General features: G+C 37.7%; 1 protein-coding gene across 2 annotated transcripts in view; it reads right to left on the bottom strand.

The window, feature by feature from the left end:
* COG5 (component of oligomeric golgi complex 5) overlaps positions 1-13,861 on the bottom strand; it is a 310,225-nt gene that overhangs the window by 22,891 nt on the left and 273,473 nt on the right. For both annotated transcript variants that reach the window (XM_027573001.2, XM_027573000.1), the window contains exons 17-18: positions 5,083-5,186; positions 851-1,088 (exon numbers count right to left, since the gene is read on the bottom strand). In XM_027573001.2, the coding sequence (XP_027428802.1) occupies positions 851-1,088; positions 5,083-5,186 (342 nt within the window). The remainder of the gene's footprint in view (positions 1-850; positions 1,089-5,082; positions 5,187-13,861) is intronic.

Genomic DNA, 13,861 nt, shown 5'->3' with positions numbered 1-13,861 from the left:
TCTGGCAAATTATGAATAATCCATCTGAATAATTCTTTAGACTAGTAAAGTTAACAGCTCTGAAAAGCATAAAAAATGAGTCCACCTTTGACATGCTATATAAATACAAGTGATCTGTTTGGAAAACTTTTCATTCAGGTGTAAGTTTGAGGTGTTTCTTCTTTGCCTCTAATACTTCTGGAAGGCTTCAAAAAAATCTGTCTAAAGGAAAAAGGGAAAAAATCCTTTCCTGTAAGAGGTGATCATGGTTTGAGAGCCTGGAATTATTTCAAGGCTGGCCATACACAGGAAAGGTACTCTGTTCAATAGAGGGAGACTAAATAATCAGACCCTCTATTGTACGTGGCCCACTGTGCATCTAAATGGAGAATATTGTCCTGGAACACTGAGCTGGCCACTAGAGGATTACAGATGCACTGGGAGTTCTTACTCTTTACATAACAACAGACAGCCCCTTTACAGTATTTGGAGGAAATGTCATTGCCTATATTATTTCCCAGCACAATCACTCACTCTTCTCAATACTAACCTCATGGGATAATAAAATAGTAAGAAAGCCCTACATTATGTAAAAGTGAGATATATTTCTGTACTATGGAATGAGCTACTTCACCTTAACCCTGAAATCTCAAAGATGAGTGATGATTCATTTATTAAATACAAAGAAAAAAATCTGGTATGAAAGTCTCTTTTAATTCTTCTCTTTTTCTTACCAATTCAGTTTAAATGATTTTATTTTTCTTTCTGCTTCAACTCTTTAAAACACTAAAGAATACATACTCAGTCTTTCAAAGAACAGATAATACTGAGGCTGAAACATTTCCCCCTTGGCAGCGATGCATCAATTTACCTGAGCAAAATCAGCAGCAAGTCGTACTTTCCCACCTTCACCAAGAGGTCTTATGAGACTGGCATTGCGAATAAAAAGTTCAATTGCTCTTTGGGCGATAGCTTCAGTGTTGTCAAAGACAAAATCCAAGCATTCAAAGTGTTTAAAGTAGTCACTCATAACTCTGGCAATGAAACCCTGAAGCTCCTTCATGTACAGAGAACAAGGACCATCAGGCTTTCCTGAGCTGGATAGTGACCTGCAAAAGGGAAAAAACAGCCAATGTACTAACAGCCACTATTTCACTTTTGCTCCCCCTCCCCCACCTGCTATTTCAATCCTAAGCAATTTTTTCCTGTAGTGGTAAAAAAGGTATTGCTTATTTTTACTAAGAGTTAAGGAGCATAAAACAATGTATAAATTATAAAGACTGTTTAAAGATGCTAGGAAGATTACTGAAGAAATCTTAGAATCCATTTACCTAGAGATTATTAAGAATGAAACAGATAACCATCTGTCTCAGGTGATTCACACAGTGCCTTATGTACTCTCTGACCTCTCAAGGTTCTTCCCAGCTTTACAAATCTCCATCCACTCATATGTTTTGCCTGGTTAATGAATAAATCAATAATGAAGTCTGAAATAGCATTTTACACTTTGTAAGGGCAGAAAACACTCCCTTCCCCAAACAAATTCCTGGCAAAGATATTTCTGCTCCTGTGCTATTTAATCTGATCAGGCCAATAGTAGATTTCTGCCTGTGGAACTGGTTATGTAACAATACACATGGTATGCAATTTTTTCCTCCCAGATGATGAGGTTTGCAAAGGCTTTAATTTGGATCAACAGATGATGCCAGCTGATGCTCCATGAAATACTATTTATAATTTATAAGTGTTTATAATTGCTCTTTAAGGAATATATTAAAAGAATGTGAAATATTTATAGGAAAGAAGTTATACCAAAATTAGAAATCACCTGATATTAATTAGCTAACCAATGAGATCATTGGCTACAAAGTGCTGAATCGTCTTCAAAAAAATGAGTGTTTCCATATTCTGAGAATGACGTAGAAAAAGTGGCAATGGTCTAAAGAACAACAGATATGACTCAAATGCCTAGAGCAAGAGAATGAGGTGAACTTAATTATTTTCAAAGACAGCAATGAATGCTTATCATCAGAGGATGTTAACCAAAGGTCTTCTATTTCCAGCAGCAGCTAGAAATAGAGAAACCAGTTTTAAGTTCCAAAAGGGAGAGATTTTGTTCAGGTGTAAAAAAGAATGTCCTAACTAAGGCAAGGCCATCGAGGGGGAGCATGATGGACCACTGCTGTCTTCAGTATCACAGTGGAGTGCTGCTTGATACAGCCTCAGTCAATGAAGGCAATCTTATGTGGGTTTGGCCGTGCCAGATTCAGACCATTGCACAGCCTATCTTTGTTCAGTTCAACAAATGAGGTTGGGAAAAAAAAAGGTACCAATCTCTTTCATGTTTTCTCACGCTTTATCAAAAGCACTGTTGTTACCTTGTACTACTCTGGAGGAGTGTTTCAAGAATTTTCATCTGGTCAGTTGAAATGATTTCCATGAGGATTAGAAAATAATATACTAAAACCAGTTCCAAGCACGTGTCAATGTAAGTAAAATAATCCATCAGACAAAATTTTGAAATAGGTATTATCAATTCTTAGTGTGGATTAAAAGCTTGATTTAAATTTATTAGAATATGAAATTTGCTTGGCCACCACTAAAGCGCAGTTTTCCCGATTATGCCGAAGCTTTTAGTAAGAGATTTTCAACTGATCAAGTGCAACAGTAAGCTGTGCAGAAATTGAAGGGTCTTTAAACACTGATTTTTTTTTTTATAGATTTTATTTATTTGACAGAGAGAGACACAACAAGAGAGGGAACACAAGCAGGGGGAGTGGGAGAGGGAGAGGGAGAAGCAGGCTTCCTGCGGAGCAAGGAGCCCAATGCGGGGCTCGATCCCAGGACCCTGGGATCATGACCTGAGCCAAAGGCAAACACTTAACTGACTGAGCCACCCAGGGGCCCTAAATTGAAGGGTCTTTATAATGAGAGCCTGCGTGTGCAAGCTGAAGGTAGAAGGACTAACGGGATGCACACCTGAGAAATGGTAGATGACCACCTTCAGGTCCCCTATCTTTTTGGGGTGTGTTGTGCACTCTCCCTGTGGCTGAGATGCACATCCATCACTTCAGGATCTAGGGTTTTCCTACTTTTACTGCCTTCCCTCTCCCATGCAAAGCTATAATCAGAGAGGAGTCATTTTACATTAAATCAGAGAATTTCAATCAATGTACTATGTCAATCAGACATTTGTATTTTGAGCTTTATCTAATTTGGAGAGAAACACTGGTCCTATTAAATACATTTCAAATGCCAGGAAACTGTGTTGAACATTACTTTTTAAGTAGCAGAGGGATTCTGTAACCACACTCCATATAAGGCTGGCTGACAAGATAAACCTGCTTTATTCCCTTTACCTAAAATAAATATAGAGGGCTTCCAAGGGCAGGTGTTCACTATTATTTTTCTGAGTGTAACCCCTGGGGGCTGTAAAAGTGATTCCTACTTCTTAAATAGTTTCATCTAACTTCACCTTATATTTCATTCAAGCCAAACATTTCATATGTGAAATGAAATGACAGAATTGCTAGTAATTACTAGTAACAAAGTTCTAGAAAGTGAGAAGATTACTGCCTGGGGTAATAATTCTAAATAGAACATAAAGCAACAGAGACCTACACTCCTCTACGGGCACAGACGGAAAACGACCCCAAGTGGAATCTCAAATGTCTGCTGTATATAGACAGAGAGCAGAAATGGGACTATTAAAGCCATTCGGGGAAAAAATCAAGGGCAGTGTTATACACCTTAAAATAATGCTTCCTACTCATGGCAACCTATGAGTGGTAATCCAGCTCCCTAGTATTTAAGCAAACTAGTAAGGACATACCTACTAGGGAGAACAACTTTTAATGTCCAAGCCACTGGCTACAGGCACTAGCTGAGGTTCACCAATTCAGTTGCTGATGTAAGCAGCTGAGCACTCTTACAGAATGAGCCTTCACTTTCTGCTTCCTTTTCAGAGGCATCAAGGATTGGTCTAACTGGGACATTTCATATCACTTTTGAACAAAATTCATTTCCTTCCAAATACTGCTAAATCAGCAGTTTTGTATTCCTGTCTCCAAATATTATAGCATTTTGTGTATAATCCACCTACCCTCTGTGCTTCATTCCATTATTAAAAAGAGAGTGACCTTTTTACCCTTCAAAAGATATTTTGTGAATGAAATAAGTGATTTAAAAAATTGAAGTACAGTGTAAAGTTCACACAATTTTCTACAAACAGCTAGACTAGTGGCTGGACATTTAACAAAGTAGATATTTAAACAACATAATATAAATAGGAAAATTCAAAAATAGTAACTATGAACTATGAATATAAAACACATTATCTATGTATTAATATTTGAATGTTTAGCTCTACAGTGTGGTTAAGTTCAAAAAAAAATCACTCTAAGCATGTGCAAATAACTATTCCAAATTCTCTACAAATAATGTCCTAATACATGGAGCTCAAACTATTTTACTCTCCTTAAAAACAATTCAGTGAACACTGGGTTAGGACCTATGATTTTTTTTCTCAAGATACATATGATCCAGATAAGCATTACTCTTGTAAACAGCTGTGGAATACTCCCAAAGTGTCGATTAGGCTAGGTGTGACACGGCAAGACTGGATTGCCACAAAACTCTGAGAAAGGAAAATGATTCTTGTAGGGGGTTGGGATGCAGCATGCCTTCAAGGCCAGAGCAAGATTCAGACTAGCATCGTGGTAGAGCTGGGACATCTTATATAAGAAATAACATGCCTATGCCAGAGGCTCAAGTACAGGGCATTTGTGAGAGAGAAGGATCAAGAACAGCTTGAAAAGAGAAGATGGTACCAACTACCAGAAGTCCTGCAGTGCCAAGCTGAGTCCCGCAAATGTTAATGATTCTGTTTCAATGACAGGAGAGAAATGACGAAAACAAGAACTGAAAAATTTTAATCAGCTAATGGCGCTCACAATGGATAAAGTAGTATGAGGCTGGAGGCCAAACCGGTCACAAGAGGCACAAGGCCTAGGTGGAAAGAGACTTAGGGAGGAAGGGTAGGGGTGGGTAAATGAAAAACAAATGCAGTAAAGACTCCTGAAAACCATGGTTGAAAGTGCTTACCCAGAAAAATCTTCTTGATGCATAGTGATGATTATGGCCTCTATGGCATCTCCCACTGAAGTCAGCAAGGGCTGTACAGCGCTTCCCATAAGAGCATGGATTGTCTAAAAAGAAAAAGGAAGGGCAGGCAAAATTAAAGGCCAACACAAAGAAATCCAAGATGGCAGAAGCATTCTGACTAAAATTTTTATATCAAATCCCGACTATATACAGTTTTTGAACTGTAATAACTCAACAGAAGTCTGTTCCTCTCCCAGCTGCTGTTGGGAATGATCTTTAAAGCTGACAATATGTGAAACATGGCACTGCAAATTTCAACTCCCCACTTCTCTCAAATTTTCAAGAAGTTTCTTGGTCAAATGAGCTCCTGGAGAAAGAGGAGAGAGGAGCAGTGCCACTTACAAAGATCAAATGAACACATTTTGTAAAGTTTCTGAAAAGAGTAAGGCAAGACCAAAAGTCATTCTTCAAAATTGGAACAACACCGTATGGTTTTAAGCAGAGTGAATATAATAAATATGCTGGTGATTCTTACAGGGCAGAAGAATTAGGCATTTCATGGATTAAGTTCCTATTTAGTAGGAATACTTTTGGTACTTGGCACCATCTTTCCTTTCCCAATTTTTGTCACAAATACCCAGTACCAGAGCCTCTGGCATGGGCATTTGCTACTGGCTTCTAGTGGGTAGAGGACAGGGATGCTGCTACACAACCTACAATGCACAGGACAATCTCCCACAACAAAGAACTACCCAAAATGTCAATAGTGTTAAAGGTGAGAGTTGTTTGACAGTGAAGTATAACCACTGGTTAGATTATATAAGACCGCTCTGCCTAAGCTATGGGTTTTTAGAGTGAAAATATTGACTGGGCCTCAGTATACACTTAAAATCTAAAATTTAAACATATATGTTTCAATGATGATTACATATAATGAAGATGGATGGCATTTGGTTCATACGAATGATAGAAATCAATCAGGAAAGGTTAAATAGGACCCTTATTCATTAAATTCCTAAATGTCATCTCTAGCCCTTAGACTCTGATAAAAGTAAACATACTATCTGTGGAGATTGAGAGAGAGAGGGAGGCAAGGAGAGAGAGTGAACAATGCCTGAGCAACAGCATACAGTTTGCCCTCAGGAGTTCCCAATTCAGTGACAGCAGATAACAACTTATAGTCACATGAATGCACTACAGGGTGCTGTGGGATCATGGGAGAAACCTCCCTTACACTGAGATGATCTGGAAAACAAAAGGCACAGCCTAAATTGAATTTCAAAGGATAGACAGTAAGAACCAAGTGAGGAAAGATGGGGCTGAGAGGGCATATGTTAAAGTCATAGCTGCCTGGGAAAGCTGAAGCCTTCGACGGCAAAGCATTCCATACAGAGTGTGAGGTACCTGCCCATGTGGAATGGAGATGCAGCAGATGTACTCTGTGTAGGCTGCTAGGAGTTGGGAATTTACTCTGAAGGGAATGGGAAACCAATGATGGGTTTTAAGCAATGAAAAAATATAGTTAAAGATTTGAATTTGGGAAACATCATGTTGGATGGTAGACTGGGTAAACAGACCAAAAGCTTCGAAGCAAAATGATGAGCGCCCAAACCAAATCAGAGGCAGTAGGAACATATATGAGGAGACAGGTTGGAGATACTGTAAAAGGAGAACAGCAGGACTTGGTAATTACATTTGAGAAATATGGAACAGAAAGATTTTACGATACACTTAGATTTTTTTTTTCTTTCATGATTTGGTGATATTATTAACTGAATGTCTAAATGCAGAAGCAGCAGGTTGATTTGGGGATGGAGAGAGAAAATGATGAGTTCAGATTTGGACGTGAGTTTCTTGAAGGGCTTATGGGAAATCCACATGGGCTATAAAGGAGGTACTGAAATATTTGCATTTGTAGTTCTTGACACATTTTGACTAGATTTGGTAGTCTTTGGCTTTTAAGAGGGAAGATGAAGCCAAAAGAGTCAGTGAGATCCCAGATGATGGTTTGTAGAGTAAGGCTAAATGCCATTTTGAAGTCATTCAGAAGAGGATTAAGAGGGGTAAGATTTTTATTTAGTATATATTATGTGCTGGGTACTGTGCTATGTGCCTCACATATTATAATTCCACTTAAAATTCAATTATTCCTTCCTCTAAGAATATTAAAATCTCTAAGTTCAGATGGGGAAACTAAAGTGAAGTGAAGGACACTGTCCTTAAGTGAGCAAGCAGATGGGCTGGGATTTCCTAGGTGTATGTGACTCTGATGTGCTTTTGGGTTCCACTTTGCCCACTTGCAGCAGAGAAGCAGGAAAAGACCTTAGAGTATGGTGGAAATAAATGGACAAGACTTCAAGAAAGAAGAGCAAGTTTTCTACTCTGATATGAAGGAATGAGTATCTAACTACAGACCCTCCTACAAATGGGACAAATAAACAACATACCGGAGGGCTCTAGAGATGGGAAAAAAGCAGGTAGTTTTAGAGGGCTGTGGAAATCTAGACCAAGCAACAGAAGAAAGTGAGTTCTTCATTTTCTGTGACTTTGCCCTGAGAGTGCCTACGGTCATGGTGGTGGCAAGGCAGGGTGGCTAAATCTCTGAGAGAAAAACAAAACAAATCCAGCAGTCTTTTAGGCCAAAGGAACAACAGAAAGGAGCCCTGGGCTGCCAGAGAGTGAGAGGGGAACTTCAGAAAGGACAGAGCCAAAGAAGAATGCCTAATTCTATATTTAAACTCAGCACTACTCCTCAGCTGACTCATCAACCATGCCTGTGCAAAGCAAACACAAAGTGGCTGGCAACCACTCTTGAGAAGTGAACTGAGGTCTGAGGCACGGCCAGCTGCAGGTATGACAGTGTACAATTAGAGTCTAATCAGGCTGATTAATCGCTAAAGAAATACCATCAACACTCAGGAGCAATGTAAAAAAATACTGAGTCTACACAACATAACATTCACAATGTCCAGGATATATTAAAAATTACTACAGGGGGCGCCCGGGTGGCTCAGACGGTTAAGCGTCTGCCTTCGGCTCGGGTCATGGTCCCAGAGTCCTGGGATCGAGTCCCACATCGGGCTCCTGGCTCAGCGGGGAGCCTGCTTCTCCCTCTCCCTCTGCCTCTCTCCCTGCTCATGCTCTGTCTCTCTCTCTGTATCTCTGTGTCTCAGATGAATAAATAAAATCTTTAAAAAAAAAAAATAAAAAAAAAAAAAATAAAAATTACTACATAACAAAAAGCTTGGAAATGTCAGTTTTCAAGGGAAAAGATCAACAGCTGCCAACCCTGAGATGATCCAGACTCTACGATTATAAGAACCTCAGTGAGGTAAAAAAAAGAAATGCTTACAAATAAATAATAGGAAACCTCAGCAGAGTGACTGAAAGTGTAAAAGAGGACCAAATGGATATTTTAAACTAAAAAAAATTACACTAGATGCATGCAGATGTAAATGTACTTCTATAAATATGAGGTTTCTATATTTTATATAACATGGCACAATATTAACTCTATGAAGATTATGGAAACTTAAGGATGTATATCGGTAATCCACAGAAGAACCCCTAAAAAAATCACATGAAAAATCTAATAAATAAATTAAAATGCAATTCAAAAAAATTTCAAAGAATCCAAAAAAGACAGAAAAGGGGGGAAAAGAGGAAAGCAAAAAAATAAATAAATAAAAAACCAAAACAAATGGGATAAACAAAAAATAGATAAAACCATACACCTAAATAAAACCTTATTAATAATTACATAATGTCACTGGACTAAACACTCCAATTAAAAGGTAGAGATTATCAGACAAAAAGATAACTATTTACTTTCTATAGGAGATATACTTTAAAGACACAGAGGAGTTGAAAGTAAATGGACAAAAGATATACCATGTAAACATTGAGCAGAAAAAGGCTGAAGTAGCTAAGTTAATATCAGATAAAACAAAATGCATTACAGTAAGTATTAACAAAGCTAAAGAGGGGTATTTCATAATGATGAAAGCATCAGTTCATCAGGAAGGTGTAACAATAATAAATAAAAATGTAACATAGCTTCAACAGAACTAGTAAATAGCTTCAAAATCGAGGCATCAAGAATTAACAGACTTAAAAGGTCCACAATCATGGTAGAAAATTGTAACTTCTGTCTTTTAGCAATTGACAGAATGACTATATAAAATATCAGTAGAGACAGGGAAGATCCAAATACATCATCACTAAACACATTACCACTACCTTGACCTAACTGATATTTATAGAACACTACACTCAACAACTGTAGATTACACGTTTAGCACACATGGTTCATTCACCAAGACAGACCACATAAAACTAGACTCAATACATTTAAATAACTGGAATAATACAGAGTATGTTTTCTGATAACAAGATTAAACTGAAAAATCAATAAGACATCTAGGAAATCACAAGTAATTGGAAATTAAAAAAAAAAAACACTTCTAAATAACCCATGAATCAAAGAAGAAATTGCAAAGGAAACTAGAAAATATTTTAAACTGAATGAAGATAAAAAGCATAACATATCAAAATTGAAGTGCTTAGAGTGAAATTTACAACTTGTTAAGTTTATTTTGGGAGGGAAAAGGTCTAAAAATCAATGGTATAATGTATATTAAAAAAAAGGCAAAGAAAATCCAAAGTAGAAGGAAATAAAAAAGACAAAAGCAGAAATCCATGGAAAAAAAAAGACAATAGAGAAAATCAATAAAGTCAAAGGTTGGCTCTCTGAAAAGATCAACAAAGCTGATAAATCTATAGCTAAACGGAAGAAAAAAAGAGAACACAAACACCAATAGAAACAATTAAAAAGAGGTTATCACTATGGGTCCTAAAGACGTTATCACTATGGGTCCTAAAGACATTAAACGGTTAGTAAGAGAATATTATGTACAACATTATTCTGACAAATCAGGTAACTCTGATGAATAGACAAATACCTGGAAATTCACAAAATACAAAGCTCATTCAAAAAGAAACATAACTTGAATAGCCTTTTACCTACTAACCAAATCGAATCTGTAGGTATAAACTTCCTACAAAGAAAACCACAGGCCTCGATGGCTTCACTGGTGAATTCTACTAAGCATGTAACAAAGAAAACAATACAAGTTCTTTTGGAAAACAGAACAAGAGGAAATACTTACAAACCTAATTAATGAGGGCAGTAATAACTTGATACCAAAATCAGACAAAGAAATTACAAGAAAAACTATATACCAGTATCCCTTATGACTATAGATGCAAACATCTTCAACAAAAATTAAGTAGACCAAATCCAGGAATACATAAAAAGGTTAATACATCATAACCAAGGTGGGTTTGACATGTAAAAATAAACTTCTGTATTTTATTAACAGAATAAAGGAGTAAAACTGTTTGATCATTTCAATAGAGAAAAAAACTATTTGATGAAATACCATTTATAATAAAAAAGAAGTGTCAGTAAACAAGGAATAGAAAGGAACTTATTTAATCTGATAAAGGCCATCTAACATCATACTTAAAATAGAAGAATACAGATAGAATACTTTCCCCCAAGTCAGGAAAGCATTCACCAACATCCACTCTCACCAGTTCTAGACTTACACTAGAGGTCCTAGCCAGTGAAACAAGACGGGGAAAAACAGGCATCTAACTTGCATACAATATGATAGTTTACACAGAAAATGTTCATTCTGGCTGGGTAAGGCTTCCCACTTAGGGGAAACACAAACAAGAATGGTAGAGGATTAAGGACTACTAGAGAGTACAAAGAAAGGAGACTAGATTCTATTTCACAAGCTCTTTACAAAGCAGGGAAGTGTGCCATACATTACCCAAAGATTTACCTAAAATAGCTAAGATTACAAAAATATAGAAGCCTCAGCAATCTGAATTATTCTCTCATATAGAACATAAACCCACACAATAAGGGAGAAATGAAAAATTATCATATAAAAACCTAGCAATACAATCTCTACCTGTATAAAACAATCTCAGTAATAAATGGATCAGAATTACTGGGCCAAGGTGTTTAAATGTTACTTACAGCTGAGGTGGGTATAATGAAATGACTCTAAATTAATATTAATTATGCCATCCATGACATAGTAGATAACTATGAGATGTTAAACCTCAAGCCTAAAATAACATTTAATTCTGGATAAAATCTCAACAAGGTAGAGAAGAAAAGACTGTTATGTATCCTTACCTATATTTTTAGTAAGTGAAACATATATTTAATATCTTCTCTATTAAGGGGTGCCGGGGTGGCTCAGTGGGTTAAGGGTCTGCCTTCGGCTCCGGTCACCATCTCATAGTCGTTGGATCAAGCCCTGCATCTCGCTCCATGCTCAGTGGGGAGTCTACGTGAGATTCTCTCCTTCTGCCCCTCCCCCTGCTCTCTCTCAAACAAATAAATCTTTAAAAAAATCTTCTCTATCAAATAATAAAAGCATATAGATTTTTGGTTCTTGGCTGCAATCACTTCTACATGCTAACATTCTACCCCTAAGTCAAAGTAATGAATTAAGTCTCCTACAATTTTAAAATTCAAAGTTCTCTTTTTTCTCTAAGTCAGAGGGTTTTGTTTTTTACTTAATATGTCATCACGGTTTTTATATGATTTAACTTAAAAAGCAAGGTCAAAACTGTTTCACTGAGTTCTGTTAACATAAGCAATTAGGTCTCTAATTGTCAGAGCCACTGCTGAGGAGCCTAAAACCAACTGCTAGTCTTCTTCCATCCAGTTCTCAAGGGCAAAATGGCGATGCCTCAGCAACCGTAGTACCCAACTACACGAAGCCCTGGCTCTAGTGAGCAAACCCAAGAGTGAGGGCTGTAGCCCAAGATGAGGGCCCTTTTCTCTGCACTAGCCTCAACTCCCAGCCCAAGTGACTAACAAGAGGAATGAGAAGAATTTCTTTTCTTTTTTTTTTTTTTATAAGATTTTATTATTTGAGAGAGAGAGAGCAAGTGCAGGGGGGGAGGGAGAGGGAGAGATCTTAAGCAGACTCTGTACTGAGCCCAACGTGGCGCTCAATCCCACAACCCTGAAATTATGACCTGAGCTGAAATCAAGAGTTGATGCTTAACTGACTGAGCCATCCAGGCGTCCCCGAAGAATTTCTATTTTTAATTTGTCAGGAGACTATTTATTATCAGGCAAAGTGTACGCACTCTGTCTTAACCCACAGACTGGACTTTCTCAAACTATGAGCTGTGATCATTAGGGGCAAAAAATCAGTTTAGTCAATCACTATCAGAATGTTTTAAAAATAATAGATGAGTGGGGGTGCCTGGGTGGCTCAGTCGGTTAAGTGGCCGACTCTTGATTTCAGCTCAGGTCATGATCTCAGGATGGTGAGATTGAGCCCCCTGTCAGGCTCCATGCTGGGTGTGGAGCCTGCTTAAGATTCTCTCTTTCCTTCTCCCTCTGCCCAGCACCCCACCACCCTGCATGCATGTGCTCTCTCTCAAATAAATAAAGTCTTTAAAAAAAAAGTAATAGATGAGTATTGAAAATATAAGCATGCATCACACAAAATAAGGAAAAATATTGTGCTGTGAAAGCTTTGTTTCAATTACAGAAATACATATAGATGTATATTCTATATGTATACAATTATGTGTGTGTATATATTTATAAATGCTTATGTATTGTGTATGGGGTCACAAAGTAAAATCTATTTTTTTTTTAGATTTTTATTTATGTATTTGAGAGAGAGAGAGAGAACACAAGCGGGGTGAGGGTCAGAGGGAGAAGCAGATTCCACGCTGAGGAGGGAGCCTGAAGTGGGACTTGATCCCGTGACTTCGGGGATCATGACCCGAGCCAAAGGCAGACGCTCAACGACTGAGCCACAAAGGCACCCCTAAAATCTATTTCTTATCTTGGGTAGTGATCAAAATATGTTCCACAGCTACTGCTAGAAGAGAAGGAAAAAATGTGGAACTACAGAAAAGGAGACTACGTAAATTCCCTGCCTGGAAACAAGAATGCTAAGACCTTTTGGTTTATCATATTGGCCTGATTTTTGATATTTTTCTGATCATCAATAACTTAGAGAACTTTTAATAAAAACAATTATTTTATGATGGCAGCTTGAATAATATTTCATCACGATGAGACGAGCATATTGGGGGAAAAGAAGAGACTACAGAAAACATCCAAGTGTGCTTTCACTGTACTGGGGGGAAAACAGACTTGTCTTCTCCTACCCTCCCATATGAATTTGGTGTCCTTACGTTTTGGGCGCCTGTTAAATCCCCATCCATGTCACCTCAGAAGTTCCCTTCTCCTTTATGATTTGTGAAATCATCCCCTCCCAAGCTTCTTCCTCACACTCACTGTTGTTTCTCTGTAGCTTCTTTACTCTCTAAAAGTATTTCTCCTTGGAGTTCACTGGTAGTGTCTGTCTCTGTCTCCCTCTCTTTTAACTCTACCCAGGTGATCTAAATCCATCCAACTGTTGACACCTATTACCTTTGTACAGTTATACTGTACCACTTTACAGATGTAGAAACTAAGGCAAGAGAAAACTATTTAACTTGTCTGAGGTCCTACAGCGAGTTAAACAGCTGAGATGGCATTCATATACAGGGAGTTTGGCCCCAGAGTCTGCTATACAGTATTACTTACTTAGTAAATACCAAAAAAATATTTAGTAAGCCAATGAATGATGATGGCGAGGTGTAGTAGACATAACTCTTTTGAGTCAGTGAGGTCTGAGTTTACCAGCATCAGGACTTTGAGCAAGTTATTATTTCTAAGTTG

Source organism: Zalophus californianus, chromosome 12 (genome assembly GCF_009762305.2).
Source record: "Zalophus californianus isolate mZalCal1 chromosome 12, mZalCal1.pri.v2, whole genome shotgun sequence".
Classification (NCBI taxonomy): Eukaryota; Metazoa; Chordata; class Mammalia; order Carnivora; family Otariidae; genus Zalophus; species Zalophus californianus.
This window is presented reverse-complemented; position numbering and strand designations above follow the sequence as displayed.